The 18399-nt window shown below is 33.6% G+C and overlaps 1 protein-coding gene across 1 annotated transcript; it reads right to left on the reverse strand.

The window, feature by feature from the left end:
• Positions 1 to 6606: 6606 nt before the first annotated feature.
• On the reverse strand, positions 6607 to 17462 carry LOC149799471 (uncharacterized). Its single transcript, XM_089957084.1, has 5 exons — positions 17409 to 17462; positions 11254 to 12578; positions 10472 to 10511; positions 9696 to 9797; positions 6607 to 8059 (listed from the first exon to the last, which is right to left on the reverse strand). Exons 2-5 carry the CDS (start codon positions 12574 to 12576, stop codon positions 7641 to 7643), a joined length of 1884 nt encoding a protein of 627 aa, XP_089813210.1. The 5' UTR covers positions 12577 to 12578; positions 17409 to 17462; the 3' UTR covers positions 6607 to 7640.
• Between the last annotated feature and the right edge of the window lie 937 nt (positions 17463 to 18399).

The raw sequence follows: 18399 nt of genomic DNA on the forward strand, positions 1-18399 counted from the left end.
ATTACGCTTGTATTTGTGCGTCCCACTGTTAAACACGTATTTGTGTTTTTCATTATTACATTTATTTATGTGCCCCATTTTTATACTCTGTATCTTTTTGTCTCTTTGTTACACATGTATTTGTGTGCCCCAATGTTTCTCATGAACTTTTGTGCCCCCTTGTTACACATGCATTTGTGTGCCCCATTGTTTTCGTATGTACTTTTGTGCCCCCTTGTTACACGTGCATTTGTGTGCCCAAAACTAACACGTAATAGAAGCAAGCACCTTTAGAATAATATTACTGTACATGTTCTAGTGACACAAATTTCCCAAGTTCTCTGACCTAACATGCAAAATTACACGTGAAAGCTGAATTTAGGTTTATTCGGTTCAGTGATAATGCAACACATATTTCCTTTGCAGAAATATTATATCATTCTTCTTCTTCTTCTTCTTCTTCTTCTTCTTATTATTATTATTATTATTATTAAAAATTGTATCTTGTCATAGAGGGCTACATGTTTACGTTCATTAAAAAGGGTCTTCTTCAGCAAGGTTGGGCAACCTTTACCTTACATTTCGAGTACTTACATTTTGAATGCTTTCAATTGGACCTAAATATTTGTGGGGACGTGCCGTTAAACACAGATACATACATGCATGAATGGGTTTAGTAGCTTGTCATCCATGCAATAAAATATATTCGTTATTTATTCAAGGGAAATACCTACACACACACACGCACGCACGCGCACGCACGCACGCACGCACACACACACACACACACACGCACGCACGCATGCATGCATACATACATACATACATACATACATACATACATACATACATACATACATACATAGAAGCATCTCGGTAGCTCGAGCACGAAAGCTAATCTCCATATATCCGTAGTTCGAGCTAACGAATATAACGAGAAACAGCTTGTCAAATCATAAACGCAAGTTCGAGCTATCAGTGTTATTTGCGCCAACGCTGTTTAAGCACAAGAGATTTTGCTGTGTATATGAAATGCAATTCATACTGGAAATAATAATTTGCAAACACCAGAAACAATCTTTCAAGACAGAGTGCAAAACTTGCGTCAACTAGCCTTCGTTCTTAGGAGTGCCTTTGTCAAAGACAAAAAGGTACCAACAAACAAATACGTATCTTTGGTCACTGTTACTGAAAAGCCAATCGTAGACAAAGTATGTCCGTCTCACTAATATGTAGGAAAGAAAGAGGAGCATGCCACAAAGACTGCAGATTGTCGACTCAGTTTTATTGTCAGTACAAATTTCACCTTCATATTGTGCCTGCGTAAGTTTTTTTAATACTTGGGGCACCTCACCTGAAGGAGATGTTGTTGTTGTAGGGTTTAACGCCATTTTTCAGCACACGATAGGCTATACATGGCGGTCAGTATTAATGGTGGAGGAAGAACCCGGGAAATCCCCGGAAAGAACCACCAACCCTCGAGAAGCTACTGACAAGCTCTCTCACATACCCACATTGGCCGAATCCGAGACTCGAACCCACGCAGACAGAGGTGATACGACAGTGATTCGTAACGGAGAGTGCTATAACCACTCGGCCACTTGCCTCCCCCCCCCCCCCCCCCCCCCGGAGATGAAAAAATTTAGTTTAAAGAAATTCGCTGAAAAAATTATATTAATTATAACATTACTCATTACCTCTTGAATATAATTTTCCCATGGCCTTGCACAAATCAGGTATTACCACAAACATCGTAGATCCCAAAATATATAAACAAAACACGGGACACGTTTAACTAGGATCGCCAGTCAAAACAAATGATTCCCCGAGATCCCCAAAACTCCCCGAGGTTGCTCTAATATTCTCCAAACAATCGTCCCATACATGAACAGATTTAACAACAACGTCGCAATTAAGGTATGCGCAATATTTTCTTTACCCATCATGCTACGCAATGAGTTTAAGGCCATAGGTCAATCACATTAGCTCAGATCGTCGTTTATGGGCTAAATTGAACAAAAACGTTATTATGTTTATGGTCAATATATTAGTAGACGGAAGTGTTGATGGTTGCCAGATTAGGACATTGCCTCATCCAATTATGGCTCAGAAGCCAGGGTACAATTGTATTTTGAACATAATAAAATAATACCGTTACATTGTAAACCAGCCTTAAAGTCAATGAGAAAATTGCAAGCATGCCTTGCAGTCAGTCTTTCTCAGAGTCATATTTTTATTTTGTTAATGTTAATCTTTTATGGCAATTTGAGTTATGAGCCTGTATGCATCTACGATATAATTATCGACGTATGAGGCGCCATTTCCGATGACAATGTAGCTGTCGATGGCATGAGCCTATATCATATCCCCTTTATATATGTATACTTTGCTGAAATAATGAGTTCCAAGAGCTACAGCAACAACATCAACAACACGGTGGATCTATCATTCTCACAAACCTGCTAGGCCGCAGTAAAACAGACAGTACCGATTAAATTCTAACCACCTTCAATTTGCATCAGACTAGATATACGGGTGTTTTATACGATGGCAGCTCTGCGTAAATGTTTATTGCAATTTATCCTATTTTTATAGAAGTATACATTTTAGAGGGAGAATAAGTGATTAATTATTTATTAAAAGAACATTAAAATATTTAGATCCGTACAAGAAAGTTGTAATGGCACATATCTTTCAACGTCCCTGTGCACCTTCCAAGAACGTGATTTGAACTTCATCTACAGCTGTTATGCACCTCTCATGTTAACCTCAAAAGGGTGTCTATGTAGGCTTAAGAACATGCAATCAATATTGATTTGTAAAGGCCACGATAATATCCCCCACATAGACGAGTGCACTGTTTAACTTTTGGATTGCTTTGTACAATTGTAAATGAACAGTGGATCAAAATCTAATAATAGTCTCTAGTCCTAATTAAACTGCAAAAAAGGTGTCTCACGTTCTGTATAAAATTTATAAGAACATAACAAACCTGCTTAGTGTCTTTATTGCATGCCATGTTTAGTGAACTATATGTGTAACACAGAAAAACTGTGACAGGCCGTGAGTGGAACTGGAAGCATATTTTTTAATGGATGCCACTAACTTACCAACATAAACGTTAATTGTCAAATAAAAAACAATTTCTTCTGAAATAAATAACACATTTTTATATACTCTCCGTATTTTAGATACTCTCCAATCAATTTACTCATGTGTGAATTTTATGAAACAAATGGTTCATTGCAATGATAAAGCATCAAGGTGATAAGGCGATAAGTAATTACCAGGTAATGTAATAAAAATAAGCTCTTACAATATTAAAAACTAATGAATATATATATATATATATATATATATATATATATATATATATATATATATATATATATATATATATATATATATATATATATATATATATATATATATATATATATATATAAGAAATAGACTGAGAATCAAAGCTTGATCTGACAAACGTACAAGGATGTCTCGTAACGAAATAAGCAAATGGGAAAACAGCGTTGACGAAAAACAGTATAACGTTTTGCAAATAAGATAATAGCTGCTGAACTTGCGTAATAATCCAAAAAACAAATTCTGGAAAATGAGTAATTTAAGACAAATACAAATAACAACAATTAAGCGCATTTTCAGAATACACTTTAATTCGATGACCATAAAATATATGACTAAATAGAGATAAACAGTTTTATTAATATTTTATTATGTATAATGCACACTTATTAAAGATATAGAAAATAAATATATAAATAACTTTTTTAAAAATAATATCTATCTTGAGTATTATTGATGAATATTCAATATTTCATCACAACTCATTTTATACAATAAAAAATTTATACCGTGCATAATACTTACTATCAAGTATTTTATAAATAATTAGTCATAATACAATTAGAATTAATGTACAAAATGCACTTTCATCTTTAAAGAAGTAGTAAATTTATTTTTATATTTTATCTCTCTCTCTCTCTCTCTCTCTCTCTCTCTCTCTCTCTCACACACACACACACACACAGATATATATATATATATATATATATATATATATATATATATATATATATATATATATATATATATATATATATATATATATATATATATATATATCGGAAACAGCAACAGAAACATAATTGAACAAACTTGTTAAAATCGAACGATAGATTAAAAAACAAGATGAGTAAATACTTACTTTGGGTGGGTTATGTTCTGATAAACATTCACAAACATGCGATAGAGTGTATTATATCAAGGGAATTTCAGAACATTCACATTCTTGTGGTAAGGTGTTCTATACTGAGGGGATATATGACAATTCACATTCTTGCCGTAAGGTGTTCTATACCAAGGGAATCCATGAACACTCACATACCTGTGGTACAGTGTTATATATCGAGGAAATCTATGAACATTCACATACCTATGGTACAGTGTTATATACCGTGGGAATCTATGAACATTCACATACCTGAGGTAAGGTGTACTAACCAAGATAAGTCCTAAACATTCATACGCCCATTGTAAAGTGTGCTATACCTAGGGAAGTTCTGAACATTCACCAACCCGTGATAAATTGTACTATACCTAGGGAAGTTCTGAACATTCACCAACACGGGATAAATTTTATTATACCTAGGGAAGTTCTGCCAGTTCTGCCGATTGTTTCAGATCGTTTAAGTGAGACTGAACGTGTTAATCAACGGGTATGTTTTAATTAAAACCCTTTGGCTCTGATACTGTTTTTATCAAAATAAATTTGTGGACAATTTGAGAAAAATAAAACCATTAAACTCTGTTTTCTATTTACAGCGGATAAGCCCTTATACGTGTATGAAGCATGGTCCTAGTTTGTAGAGACGGCATACATTAAAAGATAAATGTTAATTCAAACAACATATTTTGCCGAACACACAAAAACTGATCTATGTGGTGTATTGTTTGAACTTCAAAGAGCAGTAAAGATGTGAAATTGAAATGGCAGATCATTATTTGGATATACGAATGCATTTGTCTATGCATATTAGTACCAACTGAAGTAAATAGTGTTTGACTTTGAGCATGTTCGTAATTGGCACCTTATAGCCATTACTGTGGCATTTACTTTTGAACACTGAGACGTGCATATCAGCTGATCTGAGATGGATAGACGAAAAGAAAAGAAAGGAAGAAAAAAAACAATATAGATTTATTTTGAGAGAGAGAGAGAGAGAGAAAGAGAGAGAGAGAGAGGATCTCAAATGGGCAATGCTATAATAATGAATTTATGAACCCAGTTGAACAATGTCCACTTTTGCGAGCCTTGGCGGGCAAAAGCTGGACATTATTCAACGAGTTTCATAAATTTAATATTATATCATTACCCATTTGAGATTTATTTTATCAGATAGTTGTTATATCAGTGGAAATTATTTAGATAGAAAGAAGAACGAATAATTTCGTTCATTCTGACATACGGTGCACCTTTCATTTGTTGTGCATAAAAGATAGTCCCAAACAAAGTTGAACTAATAAAAGTAGATTGTACTTTTTTACAAATTATAAATCAAAGAAAAAGCTTCCATCCGAATAAACAGAACATTTTATAAAGGCAAAATCATTTTTCAAAACAGAATGATCAATGCGATTTAATGCCACATTGTTAGATACGGTATGCCTAGAGTGCATGTTTACCCTTGAATGTCCCTTTCAGAAGAAAGCATTACATTGTTGCGATTTTCATATGGAAATAGGATTACTGGATGCAGAAATTCCCACATTTACTGCAATGCATTTGTGACCGGATATTTTCAGTATATGACTGGAACAACAGACTGCACAGAAGACGTAAACAAATTTCTTTTTGAGCCGGATTTGCATCCCATATACACTGCGCAAAGATCAGCTGTGGTTGGATAAAGTTCTGTCAGTTAAGAGACCCATTTATATCCAAATTCTTCTGTGAACATAGGTGAGTTTATTTACTTCTGTAAGTTAAGATTTAAACCACGCTTGTATATACGGTGGAGTCTACATCTATATTACAGATATACCGACCGTCCCCCACCCCGCCATCAAATAAGCAATATCCATACTTTTTACTTCTTAATGTTGTTCTTGTCTTGTAGTTTTACGCCATGTTTCTCATTTTGATATTGTTATACATGACATAACAAACCCCTGTGAGGGTAACATATCCATATTCAGACAGCTGAGATAATTTTTCTTCAATTTCCTTTCGCGAGTCGAGGTAAAAAATGGCCGCCAATTTTTTAAATTCAAAACAAAACATTTCAGAATGATCGATCAAAAATGTTTTCTCACGATCACAGCAAATCATTAAAGAGAATAGTGCAAAATAATTTCATGGGCTTAATAGGACCAATCAGAATCAAATAAAGTGATATTTTAACATGTGGTAATATCAAAAATATGAAACTGCACATACTATAGGAAAACTATACCTATTATGTGTGTATATATATATATATATATATATATATATATATATATATATATATATATATATATATATATATGTATGTATGTATGTATCGATATATATATATATATATATATATATATATATATATATATATATATATATATATATATATATATATATATATATATATATATATATATATATGTATATATATATATATATAATTTTTAACGTAGTTTTTACAAAAGTTTCAGTCCAATCACTACAATGTCTGCAGCGTTTCAATGAAGTCTAGCACTGGGGCATTATGCCGCAGATATGTATCATCATGTACCACCCAATCACATTATCCTGACACAAGGCCGACCAGTCCTAACACTAATCTGTTAATGCTGAGCGCATAGCGATACGGCTATTAGTACCATTTTTATAAGTTTGTGACATGACTCGGCCAGGGTTCGAAACCACGACCTGACCTACCGCATTAGCGGCGGACACTCTAACCACCTAGGCCACAAAAACAAGGGTATTAAGTTCAATATCTAAAAATCTTCTTTGGCGATTAATCAAATGAATTAAAAAATTGCAACCTTAAAACTCATAAATAGGCGTAATATATCCATTACTGTGAAACCGTCCCTGGAGACGAGTGCGCTTAATAAAAGCATCTGAAGTGTGATGAAATAATACTACAGGAGATAGTTCATTTTGCAGTTGCTTGAAGGGTTGTTAACTCTTCTTAGAAATCTGGTGAGTTTAAAACCATATTTGAAGTAATGTTACGATAGATGTAGCACGGGCGTCCAATCCAAATCTTTAACTCGTCCCTTGTCACCAAAGCACCTCATAGAGCTGACCAGATTCTCTATAATTAATCTTTATTAATCGTAGTCGATGATGGGGCTGCATAACAAGGATGGATATAAGACAACATGACCCCCCGCCCCAATTGTATAACTTGTGCAGTAGGCTCCACAATGTAGCAAAACAGAACCTTTCGAGACTGCCACCTTCATGTTTGCTTTGTCAAATGTTACAGGGTGGAGGTTGAAAGTGTGAATCTGAATGACTTCATAGCGTTATAGATCCACGGTAAAGATATAATAACACCCCAGATATCCGAGGGTATGCCCCTGGAAAAATAATTACGATATACATGTCTGCCGTTTCTTCAGTGTCATTAAGTTGAGCACGCAAAACAAAACGCATTTCAATTCACCTTGAAAAGTCCAATTTGGTGCATGTTCTGTTCTTTGCTAAGAAACTGCCTATTGGAGACTACCAAGGATACTTTGTCACCTTTCGTCAACTGCACTATTTTCTGTATGATGCTGTTATGTTCGATGGATTGGCTGGCGAACCTGCAATGAAGTGTGACTGTTCCAATCATTCTACGAACAGTCTCTGCATATGGTATTTTGTACAGGCTTACAGAGAGTGGAAAATCCTCATAGGCTGCGATGCCTCTGGTACTGTTCGGGTTCATATATCGGTATTGAACCATTGCGTAGATGTAGTAAACCCCGGTAAGTGGTATTAGTATTTCTGTATCATTGTCGGTTTTGTTCCAAACGTTTTCCAAGTTTGTCGCTTCCGTGAAATTCCATCTGATTGAGATATCCGTCTGGCCTGGAAAATGCAGTTCGATTTTTAACCCTAAACATATTTTTTATATGACTTGTCTCCTGCGTAATGATATCTACAAAATATTCGATGTTTTTAAAACAAATATGTATCCATGCAGAGAAAAAATAAAATATACCGATTCAAAAGGAGAAAAACATGGATTAAAATTCCTTTTTGGAGCAAAGAGTTTATGATTAACCGTATGCTAACTTTATATTAAAGGCAATGTCTATTTACATGCCGTAATGTCTGTCTGTGTGTTTGGCTGTTTTGTTCAAGATATGAAAAACAAACTAGATTCATTCATGAATGTACACATGCGTGCCTACATATATACATAATAATGATAATAATAATAATAATAATAATAATAATAATAATAATAATAATAATAATAATAATGATAATAATAATAATAATAATAAACTATATTTAACGAGGATAACACATTTGGTCATGGCTCACCCATCTGCCATGTGGTCCTCAGTATTTGTAATAAAATAATAAAAATGGAAGACCATGCACATAACCATGTATCATCGCACACTCATTCATACATATTTGACACGAATGACTATGTGTGACTATACTGGGAAACATACAAATATATATCAATTATGGATATGATTTTAAAGTTTTCTATTCAGAGCTTTTAATATATTATTCCAGCTGGTCTAGAAAGAATTTCTTTAATGATAATTTAAAAGAAGCAAGGGATGTTGAATTACGTATCCTCATTGGTAAGGAATTCCATACAGTAGGTGCTGATACAGAAAATGAGCTTTTGCAATGATTGGTTTTCGACCAAGGAATCTGGAGATCGTTGTTTGTCGTCGATCGGAGATTACGCTCAGTATTTGATGTTCTTAGTTCAATTATGTTAGAAATTTCTTAAGTGATTCCAGATGGATCTGTTATCGGACTTTGATATGATGGCTTCTTTGAAAAAGGAGCGTTTGTGTTTTACAATGATTGATTTGACTTTGTTTCGCCGTAAACGATAGTTTGTGAAGTCTTTATGTTTATGCTAGTAATTTCGTTGCGTTGTGCCTCTGCGATTTCATTAGTATACCATTCTGGTTGTTTTGATCGTTTAATTCTCTTGATGCGTATGGGGGCGTGTTTATTTAGGATAGTAAGAAAACAGTGATTCCAGTTAGATAAGTCATAATCTGGGTCTATGTTAGGGAAATATATTGCGTTAATGTTTTGTGATAGTTCGGAGAGAAATTCATATTCAGAAAAGTTTTTGAAACATCTGTACTGCATGTAGGAGTGTAAGTTGTTTTTCTTTGCTCTCTGTTGCTTACGAGTTGCACATATATGATAGTGATCACTAACAGGGAAACATGGTACGTTTATCTCGTAGAGATTGGTTGGATGGGTAGTATAGATGTGGTCGATCAGAGTAGAAAAGTACAGGCTGTTACTCTTGTTGGAGCATATATTAAATGTGTAAGGTCGTGCAGTTGTATCATGTGTAGCCATTTAGTGTTAGTATCAGAGATGAGGTCAATATTAAATACACACACACACACACACACACACACACACACACACACACATACATACACAAGCGCATATATTCCATGAACACATACGTTCGTGCGTTCTTGCATACAGAATATTATTAACTTACGGGAAAGATTAGAACTGAATGGTTCACTTTGCAAATGAATAGCAGCCTTCTGTTGTGCGTTTCTTATCTTTTTAATTAAAGTGTCTGCATATGTTGTCTTATCTGCAAAAAAGCAAGCGATTTTTTGATTATTATTTTTTTACATTATAAGATGATTTAAATACTGAGATGTTAAAAACGTATAACGTGTCCTCTTTGTATCCCTTTAACAACCAATTACGAATAAAACGGTTGATTATCACACCTTTTTTTAATATGCTTTAAATAATGCTGGAAAAATATAGACAACTTCTTCTCTCTCGCTCTCTCTTTCTCTGTCTCTGTCTCTGTCTGTCTGTATGTCTCTGTCTTTTCTGTCTATGTCTCTCTCTCTCTCTCTCTCTCTCTCTCTCTCTCTCTCTCCAGTCAAACGTTGCTGATCAAGTTTCGTCTAAACGAGTTATGGAGTGTGTGCATGATTTGTAATGATTTTAGCATTTTGTAATTGCAACGAAAAATTTTAATAAAGAATTCTACTAGAATCATATCGGAATACAACAACGACTCTAATTACAGATTCCAGAAATATATTATATACATGTATGCATGTATGTATGTATGTATGTATGTATGTATGTATGTATGTATGTATGTATATATGTATGTATGTATGTATGTATGTATGTATGTATGTATGTATGTATGTATGTATGTGTGTGTGTATGTATGTATGTATGTATGTATGTATGTATGTATGTATGTATGTATGTATTTCAAAATTACTTATGTTAACATACTTTCTGATAGTTCCGGTGGGTTAGAATTAATCTGCGAAATCTGCAAAAGTATCAGTTGTAAGAGAATGTAAAACAAAACAAAAATAACAAATAAATACACAATCAGACACTCGAAAACTATACAAAGTACTGAATATAAGCAATAAATCAATATAAATATATTTCTATTTATATCCACACCATTATTAAAACCTCTCTACAATCGTGTTGGGCAAAAGTGTTTATAACGCCAATAGCAGATTTTATAAACATTTACTACATAATTCTTTTTTAATTAAGAAACTGGACAACCAAAATTAATAAACCTATCCAAATAATTAATTTAATAGTGTCCTTTCATATATGGAAGATTTGTTAACTACGATTATAGAAAGAAATAAAAACATTTACTCTGAAACACAACTTTTAAAATTAGCATTGTTTGCCGAAGACATGTAAAATATGAGCAAGAAAAATATTTCATAATACGAAGCCAAAAAATGGAAAGAGTTGATATTAAATAGAAAATATAGTTCAACTTGTTTATTTGCATACAAAACTCACATAAAGTTGCGCATGCCCATTTTGTACGCTAAATAATATTATATAATGCTCAGAGGTTACATACAATCACTCTAAAACTTATCGAACTTTGCAAAGATTAAGATATGTACAACTCGAGACTCCCATTCCCACTCTTGTTCATTTTCTATATGCTGCCATGTTTAGTCTTCGTAATTTATTTACAATAAATTGATATGAGAGAGAGAGAGAGAGAGAGAGAGAGAGAGAGAGAGACCCACCAGTTTAAGAATGATAGCATGGTCCAGACAACAGCGACCGTTTTCATCATTTTCTTTCAAGTACTCTTGGATAGCTAAGTCATTCATATTGCCTCCATTGAGGCTCTTTGCATGATCTATGACGTCTTTGCAGAGTGGACACTCCTGATAAGTCTGCTGATTAAGAAGCATCGAAGTCAGGAATCCTATTGCTACAAGTAATGTTATGTTAAACACCATCACAATGACTAAACAAGCCTTTATTGCTTTGTTCGTATACCACGAACTGGTGTTGCATACTGCAGAGTTTGGTATCGTTGTTAAAGTTTGAATCTCGCGCTGTACCGCACTCGATTCCTGTGATGCGGTACAAGAAGACCGTGACTCAGTATCGTGACTATCAGCAACTAAATGAGATAAGGAGTGTGGATCAAGATTGTGAACAACCTCACGATGTATGCCAGGATGACATCTGGAACGGATCGCTTCACACTTGGAATGAGAGTAGCATGGAAGGTCTTCCTGAAAGTTATCCTGGCCCTCGTTTTTAATTGAATAAAGAGACTCAGGCAGTTGTTGATGTTGGAGGAGTGATCTTTGGTCAGTTTTACAATCTGCATTATATGACGTATCCGCTTGTGTTGCAGAGCAATTGTAGTTGGAAGGCATGATGCTATTTCCACTGTAAGCAGACCAATGCTTTTTGAGTGTTGTATTATTGCCTCTGATGGAATTTCCACGAGTACTTCCCTTTGAGAGTCTCGAATTATAATTGTTTCCCGGAAAACCAGAGTCTCCATTTTCTTGACCAGTTGAAGCTGATTCGGTGGTCAAAAAAGTTAGATCTGAATCACTTTCGAAGTCACTGTCGATATCAGTATCCGTTACAAATAGGCGTTCATCAATACAATTTGTAGACGGGTCTAAGGAGAAACTAACACTCTTGCTTCGCGTTTCGTCATTTCTTCTCGACAATGTTTTTTCTCTGTTGTCTGATGAATTGTTGCTTTCTTTAGTAGAACTACTAGAATAAAGATTATATTTGCTAGAAACGCCAGAATCGCTACTTCTCAACCGGCTATGCTTGCTACCAAATTCATCGCCACGCAGACGATTAGCACTTAAACTAGAATGGATGTCCGGCAACTGGTTACTCCTGACACCAGACTCATCGTTCAGCAAACTGTTAGTACTCACACTATACTGGTTGTTCGGCAGCAGAATATTTGTGGAACAAGATACGCTGTTAGGCGTATGGCTATTCTTCTTCAGAATTGAGTTCAATCCGTTGTTACTGACACCAAACTCATTGCATGCCGAGAACTGATTATTCCCTTGTGCCATAGCTGGTTAAAGACAAAATATTCACGTTTAATTTTGCTTCGGTTTATAATAGAGACATTACTAAAGAAAATGCAGTTACCGTTGACGTATCTCTGATTATATTCCTAATCCGATTAAAGTAAATATCTGCTTTACACGCAACCTATCTGATCGGTAACCATACGATGTCGCACTCTGGTACACAAACGATGTCGTAATCTGTTGGATAACCGTGTAATGACGTAATCTACTGGGTAAAAATGTAATGTCTTACTCTATTGGGTAATCATACTTATCACACTGTACTGAGTAACCGTACAATCTCATACTCTGTTGGGTAACCATACGATATCATACTCTACTGGGTAATCATACGATGTCGTACTCTGTTTGGTACCCATATGTTGACATACTCTGTTAGCAATGGGTAATCGTACGATGATCATACTATATTGAACTTTTAAATTACCAGTCAAATTATAGCTTTCATATTTCCGAAAGCAACGTTAATGTTTTCTACAGTGACCCACGTCTAGCTGATCCAGTAATTTTTAACTCAGTTTGGAAATATCGAGTCTGACGGATCAGATATTTTTTGGTTATTGCATTTTTTGTATCTCTATCAAACATCGTAATACATACAGGTATGAAGAGTTAAATCGTTTTGTTTATTTTCGAGTCAGTCTTGTCTAGTGAAATTTAATTCTGATGTGGTCAGTTCTCTTATGCCTAAACGAGTACAAATACAAATTATATTTGCAAGAAACGCCAGAGTCGCTATTGTCAACCGGATATGCTTGCTACCAAATACAAATATTTTCCAGTATCAGCAACAAAATGAAATAAACTAGTTGAAACATAATAAACTTCAAAGGTTGAATTCCTGAAGAAACACCCCGGTAAAGTTTCGCAAACATAACCGTTTTTCTCTTTTATTTGTTTGTCTTTTAAAGAGTCGAAAGCGCTCAGGTTAGCTAGATACTAGTTTCGCACTGTTCTTTGTCAGTTTATTGCATATATATATATATATATATATATATATATATATATATATATATATATATATATATATATATATATATATATATATATATGCATGTTTGTATGTGTGTGTGTATGTGCGTTTCTAGATGAATGGTTTACATACCAGCTATAAAGGAATATTATGAAAGAGAATTTACGACTAATAAACGTTCTTAACTTTCAATTTTCCTTCCTGGAACACCGCTAGTACTAAATGAACGTTTTTATAATAATATTGTTAAATTAGAGGATTTATGCCTTTATTCCAATGGCTTACACACGTGAATGGTCTCTTAAATAACACAGGTGCAAACTAAACGGCATCTGGTTAGCTTATAAGCCCTGCCCATGCAAGGTATATGGTAACCGACTAGCTATTAAGATCTGCCCATGCAAGGTGTTTGGTAACTAGCCATTAAGCCCTACCTGTTCAAAGTACTGCACGAAAAGCGACTTCCTGGTAAATATAAAAAATCACGCTGCACGAAGATTTAAACTAACGACGTTTTAAAAGAAAATAAAAACCCAACACGAACAGAAAAGTTTGGAATATCGATCCTTTATGAAACTTTACAAGAATGATAAAATAGTAAATAGTAAATATTTAGCGCTAATATGCTTTCCTGTTCCAAAAAGCGTACAGGGAACAAATACAAGAATAAAATAAATATATATTTATCAGATGTAAAGATAGGATTAATTATTGTAATATGGTATTTTAGGGTTGAATAAGCGAATCAGATTAATTCAGTAATGCACAGTAAAATAAATCTAACGTATACTTATTAATGTTTTAGCAGAAGGATAATGACATTGTGAAGGCACTCGATGATATTAGTCCTAATATCATTTCAAATTTAGGAGGAAGACGTATGTTAGTAATACTTCTCGAAATGTATGTATGTATGTACGTATGTATGTATGTATGTATGCATATACGTACGTACGTACATATGTATGTACGTATGTATGTATGTATGTGTATGGATGGGCGAATATATATATATATATATATATATATATATATATATATATATATATATATATATATATATATATATATATATATATATATATATATATATATTCTGAATAATGGCATAAACTAAATACCAACTATTTCATAATTACTTTCATTCCTGAAGGAGTAAAAACTCCTTTCTTTAGAATATATGTGAGGTTTATTTTAAATTCTACTACTTTTGGCAAAACACAATGTAGATAAGTGTTCATGAAGGCCTTTAAAACAAGATCATATATCACTGATTAACTGATAATTTACAATTAATCGAATCGTTGTGATTTCAAGACAAACAATACGTACCTCTGATTTGAGTATTATTACTTTGGTTAATCAGGCGAAAATCCTTACCACTAAATGAAGACTTTTCAAGCTGAATGTCTCTCAGATACAACTTATTCTTGGAAATTATTATGAAGTATTGGTTTTACCTCTAGTCACGGTGACGATTTTGTTGTCCTGCACTTCCGTGAAACAGAATTTCGTGTGACAGGGGATTCACCAAGCAAATTAGAAATCTTGTGATAAATCTTAAACTACGTCGTATTTGAGGCATTAACCTCCTATAAACCAAATACATATGCACAACATAAGAATATAACCTTCTCGCAATATAAAATAACCTGTATGCTTCTATATCAGCATAAAAGGTGTTGTACAGGAACATATTTTTTTTATATCTCATTAGAATTTCATTGAATTATCTAACACCAAAGTAATTTGACGCAAACGTCTAATTTAAAACAGAACCGAATTTTCTATCCTTTAGTGTTTCAGCCATCTTCGTTGTTTTAATTTGCTGATAGGACTGCATTTCGTTAACAAACTTGATGTTTATAATAGTATTGCTGAAACATTAAAAGAAATAATCTGCAAAGTGAAGTCCAAAATAAATAAAGACACAATCTGATATTTAAATGTAGACCATATAGATTATTTATATAATCATTTTATATTTTTTCTTCCTGCTTTTACCACACTGGACGCTTATGTAACGACGTTATTCCAGATCAGGCTGTGATCAAGTTACTACTACTACCATTACAACTTTCACAACTATTACTGTTATTAGTTCTGCAGTACTGTATTGCTCACATTATCGTGACTTAATTGAGGAAGAATGAAAACTTGCACTGGCAAGCTATTTCAGACAGATATCAAAATATATTTCAAATTTAGATTCTACACATTTTAATCCCGAAGAGAGAGAGAGAGAGAGAGAGAGAGAGAGAGAGAGAGAGAGAGAGAGTATCATTCCCAGCTATTGGGTAACCTAATGATGAATGGGTATTTGCTAATTTCTGAAACATGAAAAAGTTGTTGTGTTCCAAATGAACTGCATTTACAGTAGATGTTTGTAATAGTCATTTTTTTATCATGTTGAATTGTTACATCTGTCTTATTTATCGAACTCAGAGAGCTTCTTACAGCCTTTTGGGGTTTTAATATTCAATTACCTATTTCTATTTTGCATCTCATTTTTTAAATTAGAATGGTCGAATAGTTTCATATGCATTTCGCATTTTAAAAAACCGGCAAATTCTTTCTTAAGTTTGATTTTGACTCTAAATTCTATACTAGACAATCGATATATTCTAGTCGCCAATATACATTTAAAACGAGACCAATGCTTGCCATTTTCTTTCATTTCACGGATTAGTCTTTGAGGAAAACCTTTCGTGTAGAGTAGTACTCAGTAAGCAACCTTGTTTATGTATCCGTCTGTGAATTCATTTCTTATCACTGTTTATTTTAATTATTATCAACTGATACAACCATAAGGTAGCTTGCGGACTTGCGGTCAGACATCAAAATTCCTCGACTAAATTGTATGACATTTGTTTTCATTATATTCTTAAGAGTTCCTCTTCAGTCGCCATGACTTCTTGTTGGTGGAGTAAGACAGCCTTGCACAACTATTTCTGCGAATTTCAACATTAACGGAATACTTACCTCTGCAATGATCAACGTCCTGGGATATTACATGCGATAAGATACGAATTAAAAACTTGTCCAATTTTAAGAAGATTATATGTTTGGAGTTCTGCTTAGTTATTCCAGGGAAAGGGCTTCTGTTTATTTATGAGAATCTGACGTCATGATTGCATGAAGTGTTATAATACAAGTGCGATATGAGCAACACATGTTATGGCTTTATTAACCTAAAAAGCGCAGTAGGCGTGTGACAAAAATGCTTTGTTCAATTTACAAGCACAACTATTTACTAAAACGGAGGAGGGAGCGCGGAGTATTCACTTTGATTGCTGGTTTTTGTTATCTCCAAGATAAAAAAAAAACATGTTCACCGTTTTAATATTGTATTGACAAAATTCATTTATTTCGATGTGCCTTTGAATCATTTCATAAGAAGAAAAACAATTAAAAAAATTAAAAATAAAAATAACCGTGTGCATTATTTTATCAAATGTATTTTGCTTTAAAATAAATTATACCATATACCATGGAGTGTATTGTATGCTCTGTGATTATACTCCATTATTTACTTCTTCAAAAAAGAGTGGAAATTCTCCGCACTTTACCTTGGCAAAGATTTTTTTTATTAAATCGTGCCAATTCAATGATATAAATAAAATGATAAAATAAATGTGACTGAAATACCCTTTCTTTGCAAGCATCTAATGTTGGGTAAATCACACTTTTAAATACATTGATTTCCCTCTCTTAAGCAACTGCCCTCTGTTCACTACAGTTGAATTTTTTGTTGTGTAATCACTGTGTTTAAAGATTTTCATATTCTTCTATTGTATATTAGCTACATACGAATGGAAACAATACACATTTTGCTTACCTTCACTTTCCCCGATTGTCTGCCGGCGTTTGTAGCTAATACACACAAAACCTCTTATTTGCAGGTAGCAGTATTGAAATTAATCTCAGTGAAATATATATACTTATATATATAATAATCAGTGGCCTTAAATGAAACTAGACAGGTAAATCTTCGGGTTTTAAATTAGACGATTACGTCAGTATATACAGATCACTGAATTCGAGCTTTGTTTCGTTAAACAATATTAGCATTGAAACTTTTGCATTAATAAGCGAATTTACATTTCCTCAGGCGTTCGTTTCTGAGGCTTCTGAAAATATATATTTCATACTATATTGAATAAGTGGGCAAAGTGCTAATATTTATTGTGAAGAAAAGTTATCTTCTGGGAAAGAAAAAAAACCCAACACAAATATAAAAAACAAAACAACAACAAAACAAATAAAAACAACAGCATCCCAACCTCACTAGCCTGCTATCACTTCATAATTATAAATACAAAATAAGACTTTGCTTCAAGGCGTGCATTAAATGCTATTTTGTAATTAAATCAGTTCTTATTATTTTATCTTTCAATATATTCCTGCGTAATTTAGAATTATTATATGCATCAGTTCTTGCATGTTGCAATACATACGAATGCAATCTCTTAAAATATTTCATTTCGATGTTCTCAGATTGCATGGTTAGTTTATTCAGTTATCAGTGGTTACTAAAGATAATAAGTAGATTTCCATCCTCTGCGTGTATGGTCACATTGAAGTAATTGTTGTTTGAGCTACGGAACCAGCATATATGTGGCGGTGTTTTAAAAGAATGGAAGTCACTGATTGGCTGAAAAAGAATTACTGGGGGAAAAAGGGAACGTATGTTTTCATAACAAGGCTACATATGGGTTTATGGTTTGTCTGTATGTGCGCTATATCAACAAATACATCCAGTGGAGAAGAACACGCATCAAATATGCCCGACTCCGTTCTCAATGGTTTTATCAGCAGGTCAGGTAAAT

Source organism: Sinohyriopsis cumingii, chromosome 5 (assembly GCF_028554795.1).
Source record: "Sinohyriopsis cumingii isolate HCF-2022 chromosome 5, ASM2855479v2, whole genome shotgun sequence".
NCBI lineage: Eukaryota > Metazoa > Mollusca > Bivalvia > Unionida > Unionidae > Sinohyriopsis > Sinohyriopsis cumingii.